The sequence below is a fragment of the Eschrichtius robustus genome, chromosome 18 (assembly GCF_028021215.1).
Source record: "Eschrichtius robustus isolate mEscRob2 chromosome 18, mEscRob2.pri, whole genome shotgun sequence".
In the NCBI taxonomy this organism is placed as follows: domain Eukaryota; kingdom Metazoa; phylum Chordata; class Mammalia; order Artiodactyla; family Eschrichtiidae; genus Eschrichtius; species Eschrichtius robustus.
In genome coordinates this window covers 21,479,343-21,495,106 of record NC_090841.1, presented here as the reverse complement: position 1 = coordinate 21,495,106, position 15,764 = coordinate 21,479,343, and the positions used below count along the sequence as shown (strand labels likewise).

Sequence of the window (15,764 nt, the reverse complement as noted above, 5' to 3'; positions counted from 1 at the left end):
CGATGGATGGGGTGTGGAGCTGGAGGGGCTGTGATTATGACTTGTGTGCTTTCCTGCCATCAAACACTTGTGTTATTTATTTAACATGTGACCCAGAGGGACATACCTCAGTGTTTTGTTTTTCAAGGACCTATCCCCAGTTCACCAGCCACAGCCTGTTTGATCTGGGGAGAATTCCCTCCTTTGCCTGCCTCACACTCTTGATTCATCTGTTGGGGTCTAACTGTTGTGGCTGTCTGCCGGTGGCCTACTTGCCTCAGGCTTTTGTCTCCAAACTTAGACACGTGCAATTTGCCAGCTTTCCAATCTGAGAACGATTTCCAGGCTACTCAAGGGGAAAGGGAGGTTTAAGCTTTCATTTGTTTTTAGAGGGAAAAATGGCATGCCATTTATTGTCCAGATAAACGACCAAATTAGCACATCTGTGAAATCCAATGAAATAAAGTCCAGCTAGAACTGGCTCTAAATTTATTAGATCTGTTCATGTGTGGCACACAGAGAAAAAAAAAAATACCCTGCTGGTGGCATTTACATAATTATCAGTCATTTCATCGCCTTTCACAGTAATGTATTTCTCTGTCCATTTTCTTATAGGCACAATTCTTATATAGTAAAGACTCATGAGAAATATGACTTATTTACCAGGTAGAGACACAGCAGCAAACTAGCCCTTATCATATATATACTAGCCTTAAACTACGATGTTGGGTCACATTTTTATAAAACTTCCAGAACGAAGATCATATTACAAGGTGATTTTCAGATATTATGAAATTCAAAATAGAATAGAGTTGGACTGAGTTTTCTTTTTAAGTCACTAAAATAGAAAATATCAAAGATAATTTCATCTTCAAACCCATGAGTCAATTTAACTGTTGCAACTAAAAAGACTGTTGCTTTGGTTTTTAAAGCAATCAGTACCAAAAGCCAGTCTGTTAAGAATTAAAAACACATGTGAGGGCTTCCCTGGTGGCGCAGTAGTTGAGAATCTGCCTGCCGATGCAGGGGACACGGGTTCGAGCCCTGGTCTGGGAAGATCCCACATGCCGCGGAGCGACTAAGCCCGTGAGCCACAATTACTGAGCCTGCGCATCTGGAGCCTGTGCTCCACAACAAGAGAGGCCGCGATAGTGAGAGGCCCGCGCACCGCGATGAAGAGCGGCCCCCGCTCGCCGCAACTAGAGAAAGCCCTCGCACAGAAACGAAGACCCAACACAGCCATAAATAAATAAATAAATAAATATTAAAAAAAAAAAAAAAAAAAACACATGTGAAAGAAAATAGAGAGTAGTTCAGAAATCGTTTCTGAAAATACACCAGTGAGAACGGCCCTTAGGAACTTTCAGTGATGTTCTAGATACATGCAGTAAAATAGAGGCTAAAGTTGCTTTAGCTCTGGAGTTTTCTGTGCCAGAGAAGACTTATGACATCGGCCTTCAGTCATTAACGAGATCCCAGTTGAGAAAGGAGTAATGGAGCATTATACTTGATAAAGCAAATGTGAATCAGGTAGTTAAATTGATTATGATCATTTCTGATCACCCTACATCACCTGGAGACACTGACATGACTACTCCAAGGACCATTATAAATATTAGGATCTGCAGACAGTGGCCTGGGAATAAAGCGGCAGTGCTTAGGGACAAACCCTTGTCTCTGCCATTACCTTGTTAGACATAATGTAATGTGACATATGGTTTCTTGGGCTTCCTTCCAGGTAGAAAAATGAATTAAGTCATACTAACATAGGTTCTAATTAAGGAACGGAAGGCTTCTGCCTGGTCAGAGCTATCAGTAAAGGGGGAAAGAGCAAAGCATGTAAAAGTAAACCAGATCATGCTTACAGATTTGCTGTCTAGAATTCTTCCCAGACTCATGCTTTTGTACCAAAAATTGTTTACTTTTCTCACCATTTATTTTCCATTTGTATCTTATTATATTCTACTATTGCTTAAATAATATGGCCACATAGCTCTCACATTAATCGATCTTATGTTTGACTCTAAAAGGTATCTAAAGTTCTCTGTTAAGGAAGTAGCAGGAAATTCTGCTTTTGGTCATGATGGAATAACAGGGATCAGTTTACCTTTCCGCCTTAAACACATAAAACACAATGAAAAAATATGAAACGATGTTGTTCAGACATTGGACGACAGGAAGCACAAAACAGTGGTCCCTGAGAGAAGGAAAACAAATGTGGTAAACCCTGAGATTGTCCCGGATTATTGCATGGAGAGTTTCCAGGCTGCAGTGCAGGGAGAGAGAACTCCAACAGAGCATGACAGTGACCCTGAGCCAAGCGGACAGGGTTGAGAACTCAAGGAAGCCAGGGTGGTAGAATGTGTGGGGGGAGAATAGCAGAGAGAAGAGAGCTGCCTGGAGAGGACAGCCATCTAGAAAGAGAGCTCCAGAGATCTTCAGAGGGTTTGCCTCAAGTGTTCAGCTGAGTGCTACTTGGAGCATTCATGTGAGGAAATTACCAGAGGCTGGGAAAAGAACTTTCAGAAATGAATGGGCAGAACAATCCTTGGAGTTCACATAGGGCTGGCATACATTTGGTTCCCACCAATCAGAGTGGAAAAATCTCATGATATAGGGAGCATCAAGTAAAGTACTCAGAAGAGATTATCTCAGTGTTGAGAGACAAAACTAGCTCGAGATTAATTAAGATTTTAAGTAAGCCCCCAAAGGATCAAATTGTGCTTAAGTAACTTAACTGCATCCCGGGACAAAATTCAAGAATATTTAAAGGAACACAGAAATATCTAGCACACAGCAAGGTAAAATTCACAGTGCCTCACATATTATGAAAAATCAGTAGGCATGCAAAGAAGCAGAAAAATATGACCCATAATGAAGATAAAAATCAGTTAATAGAAACAGACCCAGAAATAACAGTTACTATAATTGTATTCTATATGTTCAAGAAGGTTAAGGAAAGAAATAGAGGAGATGTCAAAAAGACCCAAATCAAATTTCTATACACGAAAACTATCATGTCTGAGATAAAAAAAATTATACACCAAATGGAATTAATGGTAGACACTGTAGAAGAAGAGAGTGGTGAATTTAAGACAAGGCAATAGAAATTATCCCAAATGAAACAGAGAGAGGAAAAAATGAAATGTAAAGGAAAAAGATGATTTGAGCATCAGTGAATTTTGGGACAACTTCAAATGACCAAATAAATGTGTACCTGGAGTTCCCCAAAAACTAGAGAGTGGGTACAGGAGTCATATTTGAAGAAACAGAGGCCAAGATTTTTCCAAATTTGATGAAAACTGTAAGCCCACAGATTCAAGAAGCTCAACAAACCTCAAGCACAAGAAACACCAAAGCACATCATAACCAAATTACTTAAAATGAGTGATAAAGAGAAAATCTTAAAAGAAGCCAGAGGAAAAAAGACATATTACATACAGAGGAACAAGGACAGGAATGACAACAGATTTATCATTGGAAATGATGCAAGCTAGAAGACAGTGAACACATCTTCAAAATACTGAAAGAAAAAACTATCAACCTAGAATTCTACACTCAGATAATATACCTTTCAAAAATGAAAATATAATAAAGATTTTCTCAGACAGACAGAAGCTGAAATAATTCCTCGCCAACAGATGCGCACTGCTAGAAATATTTCAAGTAGAAGGCAAATGATATCAGATCGAAATCTGGATCTACACCATGGGAAGAAGAGCACCTGAAATGACAGATATGTAGGTAAATATAGCATATTTCCCCCCTTATTCTGAAAGTCCCTTTAAAAGATAAGTGACTGTATTTACACAAATCAGTTAAAAGTTAAAGGATGGAAAAAAAAATGTGCCACGCTAAACTAATCAAGAAGAAGCAGGAGTGGCTGTATTAATATCAGGAAAAATAGGTTTTAGAGAAAAGAATATTACCAGGCATAAACAGGGTCACTCCATAATGAAAAAGGGTGATTCATTAAGAGAACATAACAATCTAAAACACGGACGAACCTAATAACAGAGTTTCAAAGTACCTGAAACAAAACTGTCAGAACTGAACGGAAATAAAAAAAAAAAGAGGACTGCCCCGCCAACATTCCTTTGGTTTTAAGTTTAGCTTAAAATATAGTTTTATTAAATTAAATCACATCCCTGAAATTTGCAAGTATTTTTCTAGATAAAGAATACATTCAATAAAATGCCATTCCCCTGAGTTGCATTACCTTCTCATTAACTGCCAGACCAAGGCCAACGTCAGGGTGCGGTTTCCTTCATTGAGATCTTGTCCACCAATGCCAACCAGGGAAAATTTCGCTTGATTCTTCCCCAGTTCCACTGCATAGTTACAATTCTCAAGCTGTTAATGAGCAGGAAGGGAAACAATCTAATGTCATCATCTCTATGATGATAAATACCCGAGAAAATAAGATAATAAAGACACAAAATGAAATAATAAGGTAAGATTGATTGATCTCTCAAGTCTCGCCTGGCTCTGCAATTCTAGGATTCTAAGTTAGTCAAATAATTTTCTATCTTTTCTTAAATCGAACCCCTCACTCCCACCAAAAAAATATTCATAGTGTACTTTAAGTGCAAAACCAAAATGAATTATTATGATGAACATTTTCATGGCTATATCACACTACAGAACTAGAGAGCCATACTAAGTAACCTGTCTATAATATTCCTAAAATAGCTGAATTCATAGAGATTGACAGAGAACATCTGAATTCTCCATCCTACACGCACACGGTGGACTGACATGTGGGACAGGTATTCCTGTGGCTATGACTCACGGATCATTGGGTCACAGGCACGAGAAATGGTGGGAAATGTTCGTGCCAACCCCGTGGCTGCTTTTACAAAACAATCTGTTCCCATTACGTTGACACTAGACATACTATTTGTACAAGTCAAACTGTTAGTACAAGGCTTCGATTCTTTAGAAAATTACAATGATGATCTTGCTGGGGGAAAAGCAACCCTGCAGCTCTGCTTGCTCTAATTATCTTAATTAGAATTTTTACATCGTAAAGTTTAAAGACATCCAACGTGGAATTATAAATAAGTAATCAACTGAAATAATGAACTCACTTTAATAAAACCATTCAGGTTTCTGATTGCAGTACTCTAATTTGATCCATGGATAAACAGTTATCTAAGTTTGGCCTCCTGATAAAAGTATTCTCACAAGGTACTCTTGCAGGCTTATGACTTCACCTGCCTACCAGAACATCAGAAGAGTCAGTGTTTGGGACTTTGCTGGTGGCGCAGTGGTTAAGAATCCGCCTGCCAACGCAGGGGACACGGGTTTGAGCCCTGGTCCGGGAACATCCCACATGCCGCGGAGCAACTAAGCCCGTGCGCCACAACTACTGAGCCTGTGCTCTAGAGCCCGCGAGCCACAACTACTGAGCCCATGTGCCACAACTACTGAAGCCCGTGCACCTAAAGTCTGAGCTCCGCAACAAGAGAAACCACTGCAATGAGAAGCCCGCGCAACACAATGAAGAGTAGCCCCTCCCTACTCGAAGCAACTAGAGAAAGCCCGCGCGCAGCAACGAAGACCCAACGCAACCAAAAAAAAAAAAAAGAGTCATTGTTTACCTTCTTCATATTGCCCCCCAGTTTGGGGTATGGTGGTTTGTTTACTCTGTTCCAATCAACAGGGACTTTAATCTTTTCATAGAGCTGGAAGATGACCAGGGCATCTGATAAGTCACTGAACAAAAACAAACACAAAAGAATTCTCAGATACTCAGCATTTATGAAGCTCCTGCAGCGGGCCAGGCAATTCCTTATATATTAGCTCAAGGGACATTCCCAGCAACTTGGCAACACTGGCATCAGTAGCTCCATCTTTAGAGGTGAAGAAACCTCGACTCAGAGAAAGGGAGGGAATTTACTGGAGGTCTCCCCCAGGTGTGACCACCTTTGCCCCTTCAGCAGAAACACGCAGCCTCCAGAAAAAGAAATACGGCTCTAACAAATGGCATAGGAGATACAACCACAAGCTGAACATTTACTGTTTGGCCTGCTTCTGAGCAGATCTTGCGTTTACAACAGGGATTCCATTTGTCCTTTTGCTGCTGGGTTATGATTTTTGTACTAAATACACAGCAAGGTTGGTGTATGGAAGTGAGTTTCTTAACATCTGCTGCTCAGTGTGGCATTTCCCCCTTCTCACCGAGGTGCACACACTTTGTAAAGAGAATTGCACACCACAGTGGTATTTTAAATCTTGGGGATCTTTCCAGGTCTTGGTACCTCATATTAAGGAAGAGTCTCCCAATATTCTTACCTGTACAAATGATTGACTCGAGGGTTTACACCCAAGGAGTTCATCCAGTTCCTAAATGTCCGCTCTTCTCTTGTCTCACCTAAATGGATGAAGACCAGTTATCTTTCATGTATAAGACTAGTTATTTTTCATATCTAGAAAATATGCCTTTTTTTATGATCAAAGTTTAACTAAAGAGGCTGTAATAAACACTGGAAGTAGAAAAAAATAAAAATCCTAATGGATTTGGATGAGGGTTGCTATTCTGTGTTAATTTTTTTTTCCATTTCAATTCAATGAGTATCTCTAGAGCATCTATTAGTAGTGCCCAAGATCCTGTGTGGGGAAATTCTTCAGGGCTGTCCCTCAAAGGCTTACATTCTTTCTGGAAAAACAAGTATTTTAGGCATCAAAGAGGGATCATGCAAGCTAGAGGGCTAACATATGAGGTAGATATTTATATCTGAGTTGAGATAAAGGAGAGAATTTTATGGGCTAAATTTGGAGGGAGTGCAATTTGAGCTTTACCTTAGAGGGTTAGTAAAATCTGGATAGTCAAGAGGAAAGAGGAGAGGATTTGGGGGGATAAGTAAGGAGTGGAAGTAGGAGATTGTGTAAATATAAACATAAAGGGAGCGATAGGCAAGGTCTGTCTTAAAACCATTCGGAACTGATTTTTCAGGGATCTGTGTTGTATAGTCCACAGAGACAAGGCTGTTTAGTGGCTGGAACCAGAATCAGGGATCTTTGGATGCCAGGTAGCAGATTTTGGTTGATATATTAGACAATGACAGTCATTATGGGTTCTTTTTTTTATTACTATAATAAATTCTTGAGCAAGGCAGAGATATAATGAAAGCAGCACTGTGATGTGCCTGGCAGCAGTGTGCAGAATTACTGAAAGGCAATATGCATTTAAATTAAACACACAGAGGGGATAGTGTTTGACACCAGCACGTGGGCACATTCAAGTGCTTGATGGATGGAGGAATAGGCCCCTAAGACCTAGTGAAATAGTTGGTGTATGATTTAATGAGTCTGGAAGGGCTGAAAGGAAAAATAACAATCTAAAGCTCATTCTGTGGGAAGAATTATTAGTATTTGTTGATTCAAGAGATTTGGGGGTGAAGGAGAGGAAGATATCAAAGTGGAACCCAGAGTTTTGGTAACTGAAGAAAAAAAATGGCATGATTAATGGAAATGGAGAATTTCTAAAGGACAGTGGATGGGATGAGGGCAGGGGGTAGAGAGGCAATGGGGGAAGGGGAAATGATCAATTCTGTCTTGTATATGCTGAATTTCAAGCGATAGTGATGGACCCAAATCTGGATGATCTAGAGGCAGCTAGAAATGGGTGATTAGAGGGCTTGATACACATATTTGGTAGTCTACAGAATGCACAGACCCCTGATCACTGTTTATCAAATCATACAAATGCAGCAGTGCTGGAACACAGATTGATTTTGCACTTCCAGCTAGAGTAAAGCGTTGCAGAAAAGGATCAACCAGTTCTTTAAATCTGGATTTTCTTTCTTTGGTGATATTCATTTATTATTACTTTTGTATTGATTTTCTGTCTCAATATCGGGACAATTCATGATGAAAAAAAGAAAAACATCTCTGGCACTATCACCTATTAGAACTTGACTAAAGCTGTGTGATTTTTTGTCCAGTCTTAGGGCTTTAGCCCCCTAAATATAACGGTCATGGATTCTGCCTCAAAATATTATTTTGTGGCCCCCCATTATCCAAATCAAAGAAGCCAAACAAAAATCTCAGTAAGCACCTCTTAACATAAGTTAAATATCATTTTTAAGTGATGAGTGGCTGCAACTTCTTGCCCCTAGGAATTAACACTTAGTCCATTAAGTACATAAATTAGGTTTTTGGAACTCAGGATTTATTTCATCTGATAATTAAATGCATTGTCTTCCCTAAAACATTTAATTCTGATAATGGATGAAGCCTATGTATAATGGATGTGATATAACGGTATTTGATTATTCCTGTTTGTCTGTAATTGACTTGATTAATCTATTTATTCTCTTTGTTATGTACCAGAGAATTGATGACCTATTTGCAAATCTTCCATGTGAGGGGCTTAGGTTTGCTTAGGAGGTGATTTTGAATTGCCCTTGAATTAGAATTGTGACTGCTTTTCCGAACATTTAAGCAACCAATTTCCAGTTACCTTCAAGAGCCCCCCAGTCGATGTCCTGGTTCTCTGGTTTGTGCAGGGCAGGGTATTTGTTAAAGAGGTTGGCAATAAAAGCCAAGTTCAACTTGGGGTTCCCTCGGACAACATCTGTAGCTGTGACAAACTGCCGGCAGCCCAGCCTCTCCGCCTGCTGCAACATGCATTCTGCCCTCTGGATGTCATCCTTCTCCTGCAATGAAAAAGGACGGACGTCTCAAGGCTGGGTCAAAGCCTCTCTAGGCACAAAGTAGATGTGGATAACATGAAAAAGAGATGGAAATCTTACTGAAACCCTTAGTATTCAACCTTAGATAGACACTTAATAACAGCAAATTATCACTTGTATTTGCCTGAACCAAAATCAGAAAGTCACAAGTAAAAGGAATCTCAAAAGTTAAGTCATCAAGTCCTTCCATCTTTACACAGAACAGAACCATTTCAGATGAATAGCTGGTTGTCTTGCTTTTAAAGAGATTCAGTAGATTCTACAGTTTTATCATTTAAGTTCATCTTAATTATTTTCAACCATTAGGTTTCCTTTTTATTATCTTTTTGCATAGACCTCATGAAAAATGTTCATTTATTAAGTAATAAATTATATTCCTATTATCAGTTCATCAAAGATATTTACATCTGCCAACAAGAACTTCTGATTAGTTTAACCGCCTTTCCCACACTGAGTTGGTGTACTTGCAGCTCAGACAAAATAAATTTAAGCTACACAGTGTCATTGATAAATATATAATATCTATTTGGCTTCTGCAGACTTCAGATTGAGGATCACCCCCTTAATATATTAAAAGTCTATTCAAATAGTTCTAGAGAATCTCCAGTCATTTGTAAACAAACTCTTATCAGAAGACTAAAGTTTTGTTGAAATATGGTCCATTGCCCTTTAATGCTCTTCAAAGTGTACGAAACCACAAATTTTCAGACAACTGGAACTTATTAAAACTAGAATTATCTCTTAATATGATGTTTTGCTAGATAACACTATACATTTCAGGAGCTCTACTTCTCATGCAGGAATGAGTTAACTTTAATATTAACTCATTGGCTTTAACTCTAATGATATGAAATGAGGCACAAGAATGGGTAAGGCAACTTCTCTACATCAATACTAAAGTGCTGGCAAAACTGAAGTTTTAATCGGACCCTTGTTGTACCCTTTGTTTTCTTTTTCTTTTTTCTTTTTTTATACTGTATGGTTCTATTTATTTTTTTGTCAAAATCTTTTATTTTCTTTCCAAAGTTGTTTTTCTAAATAAGATAAAAACATTCCATCAAGATTTTCTTTTGGATTGACCCCAGGATTTTTTTTCTTGAGGACTTCAACCATACTGATTTTCTAAGATTATTCTCTCTAAATCCTACCTGTGTCAGATAATGTGGCCAAACAACAGATGAGACAACTGTAAGAATAAATTTTTTTGTTTTTTTGGATGACCACAACAAAAGCAACAATGATTGCAATTACCAAACATGAAACACACTCATACTATGTCATAATATTGACATTCAGTCCAGTAATCCTCCACCGTAACAGCTCCTTTACTCTGCAGTGAAAATTGATTTGTATATTTTTTGCCTCTGAGTCCCTGTGGGATTTTTTTTTTTTTATTCAAACAGAAAGTCACAAAAATTATAATCATCTTCATCAGTTCACTCAGTCCCATGTAATTAATTTTTTTTCATCTTGATCTTTTGTTAGCACTTTTATGAATTCATCAGTTTTCCATTAGAGTTCTGAAAATGCTTATTCATTCAGTTCAGCAGTATAGTCAGTTACCAGAAACCTGTACTTGTCAGAGTCTTTTCCATGAATTCCTTGAAGATGAAACCCTTTTATAGGAACATTTTTGCAAAAGCATCAGATTACACCCAGAACTGTCTGTAAATGACAAAAGACTTAAAAATGACCACGGTTAAAGATTTGATGAAAGTTCATAATAATGCAATTGACAAGGAAATTTAGTTATTTGTGAGATATACATTTTAAAGTAATAACTAGAATTACGACTTATAACATTATACCAGAACATATAAGATTTTTAGAAATTTCATGTAATGTCTGAAACATTTATATTAACATATTTCCATATAAATAACCCAAAGAAAGTTTAGTATTAGTGGGGGTTTTTTTGTTTGTTTTTTTATACTGCAGGTTCTTATTAGTCATCAATTTTATACACATCAGTGTATACATGTCAATCCCAATCGCCCAATTCTGCACATCACCATCCCCAACCCACCGCGGTTTTCCCCCCTTGGTGTCCATGCGTTTGTTCTCTACATCTGTGTCTCAACTTCTGCCCTGCAAACCGGTTCATCTGTACCATTTTTCTAGGTTCCACATACATGCGTTAATAAACGATATTTGTTTTTCTCTTTCTGACTTACTTCACTCTGTATGACAGTCTCTAGATCCATCCACGTCTCAACAAATGACTCAATTTTGTTCCTTTTTATGGCTGAGTAATATTCCATTGTATATATGTACCACAACTTCTTTATCCATTCGTCTGTCGATAAGCATTTAGGTTGCTTCCATGACATGGCTATTGTAAATAGTGCTGCAATGAACATTGGGGTGCATGTGTCTTTTTGAATTATGGTTTTCTCTGGGTATATGCCCAGTAGTGAGATTGCTGGATCATATGGTAATTCTATTTTTAGTTTTTTAAGGAACCTCCATACTGTTCTCCATAGTGGCTGTATCAATTTACATTCCCACCAACAGTGCAGGAGGGTTCCCTTTTCTCCACACCCTCTCCAGCATTTGTTGTTTGTAGATTTTCTGATGATGCCCATTCTAACTGCTGTGAGGTGATACCTCATTGTAGTTTTGATTTGCATTTCTCTAATCATTAGTGATGCTGAGCATCTTTTCATGTGCTTCTTGGCCATCTGTATGTCTTCTTTGGAGAAATGTCTATTTAGGTCTTCTGCCCATTTTTGGATTGGGGTGTTTGTTTCTTTAATATTGAGCTGCATGAGCTGTTTATATATTTTGGAGATTAATCCTTTGTCTGTTGATTCGTTTGTAAATATTTTCTCCCATTCTGAGGGTTGTCTTTTCATCTTGTTTATGGTTTCCTTTGCTGTGCAAAAGCTTTGAAGTTTCATTAGGTCCCATTTGTTTATTTTTGTTTTTATTTCTATTACTCTAGGAGGTGCATCAAAAAAGATCTTGCTGTGATTTATGTCAAAGAGTGTTCTTCCTATGTTTTCCTCTAAGAGTTTTATAGTGTCCGGTCTTACACTTAGGTCTCGAAACCATTTTGACTTTATTTTTGTGTATGGTGTTAGGGAGTGTTCTAATTTCATTCTTTTACATGTAGCTGTCCAGTTTTCCCAGCACCACTTATTGACGAGACTGTCTTTTCTCCATTGTATATCTTTGCCTCCTTTGTCATAGATTAGTTGACCATAGGTGTGTGGGTTTATCTCTGGGCTTTCTATCTTGTTCCATTGATCTATGTTTCTGTTTTTGTGCCAGTACCATATTGTCTCGATTACTGTAGCTTTGTAGTATAGTCTGAAGTCATGGAGTCTGATTCCTCCAGCTCCGTTTTTTTCCCTCAAGATTGCTTTGGCTATTCAGGGTCTTTTGTATCTCCATACAAATTGTAAGATGATTTGTTCTAGTTCTGCAGAAAATGCCATTGGTAATTTGATAGGGATTGCATTGAATCTGTAGATTGCTTTGGGTAGTATAGTCATTTTCACAATATTGATTCTTCCAAACCAAGAACATGGTATATCTCTCCATCTGTTGGTATCATCTTTAATTTCTTTAATCAGTGTCTTATAGTTTTCTGCATACAGGTCTTTTGTCTCCCTAGATAGGTTTATTCCTAGGTATTTTATTCTTTTTGTTGCAGTGGTAAATGGGAGTGTTTCCATAATTTCTCTTTCAGATTTTTCATCATTAGTGTATAGGAATGCAAGAGATTTCTGTGCATTAATTTCGTATCCTGCAACTTTACCAAATTCATTGATTAGCTCTAGTAGTTTTCTGGTGGCATCTTTAGGATTCTCCATGTATAGTATCATGTCATCTGTAAACAGTGACAATTTTACTTCTTCTTTTCCAATTTGTATTCCTTTTACTTCTTTCTCTTCTCTGATTGCCGTGGCTAGGACTTCCAAAACTATGTTGAATAATAGTGGTGAGAGTGGACATCCTTGCCTCATTCCTGATCTTAGAGGAAATGCTTTCAGTTTTTCACCATTGAGAATGATGTTTGCTGTGGGTTTGTCGTATATGGCCTTTATTATGTTGAGGTAGGTTCCCTCTATGCCCACTTTCTGGAGAGTTTTTATCATAAATGGGTGTTGAATTTTGTCAAAAGCTTTTTCTGCATCTATTGAGATGATCATATGGTTTTTATTCTTCAATTTATTAATATGGTGTATCACATTGATTGATTTGTGTATACTGAAGAATCCTTGCATCCCTGGGATAAATCCCACTTGATCATGGTGTATGATCCTTTTAATGTGTTGTTGGATTCTGTTTGCTAGTATTTTGTTGAGGATTTTTGCATCTATATTCAAAATAATTTTCCTTTTTTGTAGTATCTTTGTCTGGTTTTGGTATCAGGGTGATGGTGGCCTCATAGAATGAGTTTGGGAGTGTTCCTTCCTCTGCAATTTTTTGGAAGAGTTTGAGAAGGATGGGTGTTAGCTCTTCTCTAAATGTTTGATAGAATTCACCTGTGAAGCCATCTGATCCTGGACTTTTGTTTGTTGGAAGATTTTTAATCACAGTTTCAATTTCATTACTTGTGATTGGTCTGTTCATATTTTCTGTTTCTTCCTGGTTCAGTCTTGGAAGGTTATACCTTTCTAAGAATTTGTCCATTTCTTCCAGGTTGTCCACTTTGTTTTCAATGAGTCCTCATACCAGACACCTCTAAAAACTCAGACGATCTTGTCCAGCTCTTTCTCCCGTTACCCTCAATGGTGTAGTGAGGCAGGGCTGTGGCTGAGTGGATTCTGGAGCCATCCTGGGCTTAAATCCTTGCTATGCCACACACTGGCTCTGTGGCCATGAGGTGATTATTAACTTTTCTGACCTTCAGTTTTCTCAATTATAAAACAGAGTTATTAGCACTTACTTTAGTGATGTTTGCAAGGATTAGGGGCAGTGTAAGCAACATGCCCAGCATAATACCTGGCACATAGGAAGAACCTAGCAAGTGGGGTTTCCTCTTATTATTATTAATAGAGGAAAAGAGCCCCAGCCTTGGATCACATGACTTCCAATAATCTGTCATATGATCTTGGACATATGAATGAACCCTTCTGAATCTCATTTTGTTTTTCATTGTGATAGTGGGAATTTATTTATTTGTGTAAATATCCTGTCTATTTCTAGAAATAATATTCAGGTACCTAAAAATGGAAAAAAATAATCCTTCTTGGTGTTGTAGGGCCTATTAAACGATGGGACACATGCAGAAGTGCCTCCGATGGTGTATGGCATTTCATTATCATTCCTCTCTTTCCTTAATTTTAGTTCCAGATTCAATTTTCCACAGTTACAACCCAAAACTGTTAACAGTTTTTAACAATTTAACATGGCTCTAAGCAGAGATGTCCACTCATGGAACTCTGGGAGCCAGCATCACACAGGGCAGCATCTGGGAGCCAGCATCAACTCTGGGAGCCAGCATCACACAGGGCAATGGAACAGCCAATGCAGAGGAATCATCACATCTAACACGACTTGGGGCGTGGCCTTACCCTCAGTCCTGACATGTCAATAACAACAGCAGGAATACCTTCTTCATCTCCTTTTGGAGCCACCTGTTCAAGCAGGTGGTAATAAGCTTTTGAGTCCTGTGAGAAATGAGGAAATTACAATTTCAAAATGGCACAGCTAATTACATACTTAGCACGACAATAATTTCCCGAAAGCAAACATATTTCATTTCTCATCCAACTATCATTCAACAATGCAACTTAATTAACAAAGCTGGGAACATTCACTAATTTGAATTTTCTATTTTTCTCTTTATATATTATATTTGCCTTTCTTTTTAAAAGGAGTATAACAGTTAAAAATACAGGACATACATAAAAGGCAAATGCTATTCTATTGATATTAGGGAAGAAAAATAATTTGTTTACATGTATTAAATTGTATACAGGAAAATATATATACCTTTATATTGCTGTAGAAGTCAGCCAGCTAAGGTTTAATTAAAAAAAAAAAAGTGACAGAAAAAGGAAGCAGAAGTTTAAGGCAGAGTTTAAAAACACATTTAAATGGACAATCAGCAAAAGAAAAAGATTTCGAAGACAGAATATTGAAGCATTCACAAGCAGTCTTTATGTAAAGGGAGCAATATTAAGGTAAGTGCATTTACTATTTATCAAGAAGCTAGAAAAAGTGGTTTAGTTTAGCTATTGCAGAGTAGATATGGATATTGAATTCTCATGTTTTCTTAGATTCTGGAAATAGGCTTATTGACAAAAAATTTTCTGAATCATAGTCTTAAAATTATAAGTTTATTCTCATTCAGTGAAAGCATACAGATTTTCAGGTAATTTATTTAAATCATTTAAAGACATCTTAATTTCTCTTAAAGACTGAAAAATCAGCTGTCGCTCCGTTTGTCTTTAAAAACTGGGTAGAGCCCAGGGATCGCAGAGGTATGCTCACCTCTTGTGACATTAGAAAGATGAGAAGAGAGAGCACCGGCCATGCATGCTGCACCTGGGAAACTGATTTTCATCTCTTCTCTCTACCTTCTCCTTTCTCTTACTTTTCGCTGTAGGTATTTCGAAGTCAGTGAAAGTTCCATGCAGGGTTAGGCATGAATAAAATCTGCACATCATGTGTCACATCTGTTTAGCTTTGCTAAGAGTCACCTCATTTCACCAGACCCTAAGAAACTAGTCTCCTTCATTGTATTTTGGGGGTTCTCCCCTCCTTTGCTGACTTTGTGTGATTTAAGGGCACCTCCCAAAGTTGCCACATGCTCAGCCTTACATGTCACAGCACTGACGTTGGTGGTGAGGCAGCTACTCCCGGAGAACAGGCACAACCACTGTATAAGTGCTCAGCTTGACAGTTCCTATCTCATATTCTAAAGAACACAGCCTTTCAGTCATAGGAAATCAGGTAAATTTATGGCTCCAACCAATCATCCTAATTTTATCTGAAAAGTTTGAGAATTTTGGCTGAAATAATTGCAGAGCCTAAGTGTTGAGCACAAAGGGAGATAATGCTGTCCAGTTCCTGTTTAATCCCAGTTTGGCTGGTGGTGCAAGAAGAATGTTAATAAGCAATGAAAGTTGT

At 37.9% G+C, this 15,764-nt stretch overlaps 1 protein-coding gene across 1 annotated transcript in view; it reads right to left on the bottom strand.

Annotated features, from left to right (window-relative positions):
• LCP1 (lymphocyte cytosolic protein 1) overlaps nt 1–15,764 on the bottom strand; it is a 37,778-nt gene that overhangs the window by 11,660 nt on the left and 10,354 nt on the right. The window contains exons 8-12 of the mRNA XM_068526429.1: nt 14,204–14,299; nt 8,447–8,642; nt 6,277–6,355; nt 5,583–5,697; nt 4,199–4,332 (exon numbers count right to left, since the gene is read on the bottom strand). Coding sequence (XP_068382530.1) covers nt 4,199–4,332; nt 5,583–5,697; nt 6,277–6,355; nt 8,447–8,642; nt 14,204–14,299 — 620 coding nt within the window. The remainder of the gene's footprint in view (nt 1–4,198; nt 4,333–5,582; nt 5,698–6,276; nt 6,356–8,446; nt 8,643–14,203; nt 14,300–15,764) is intronic.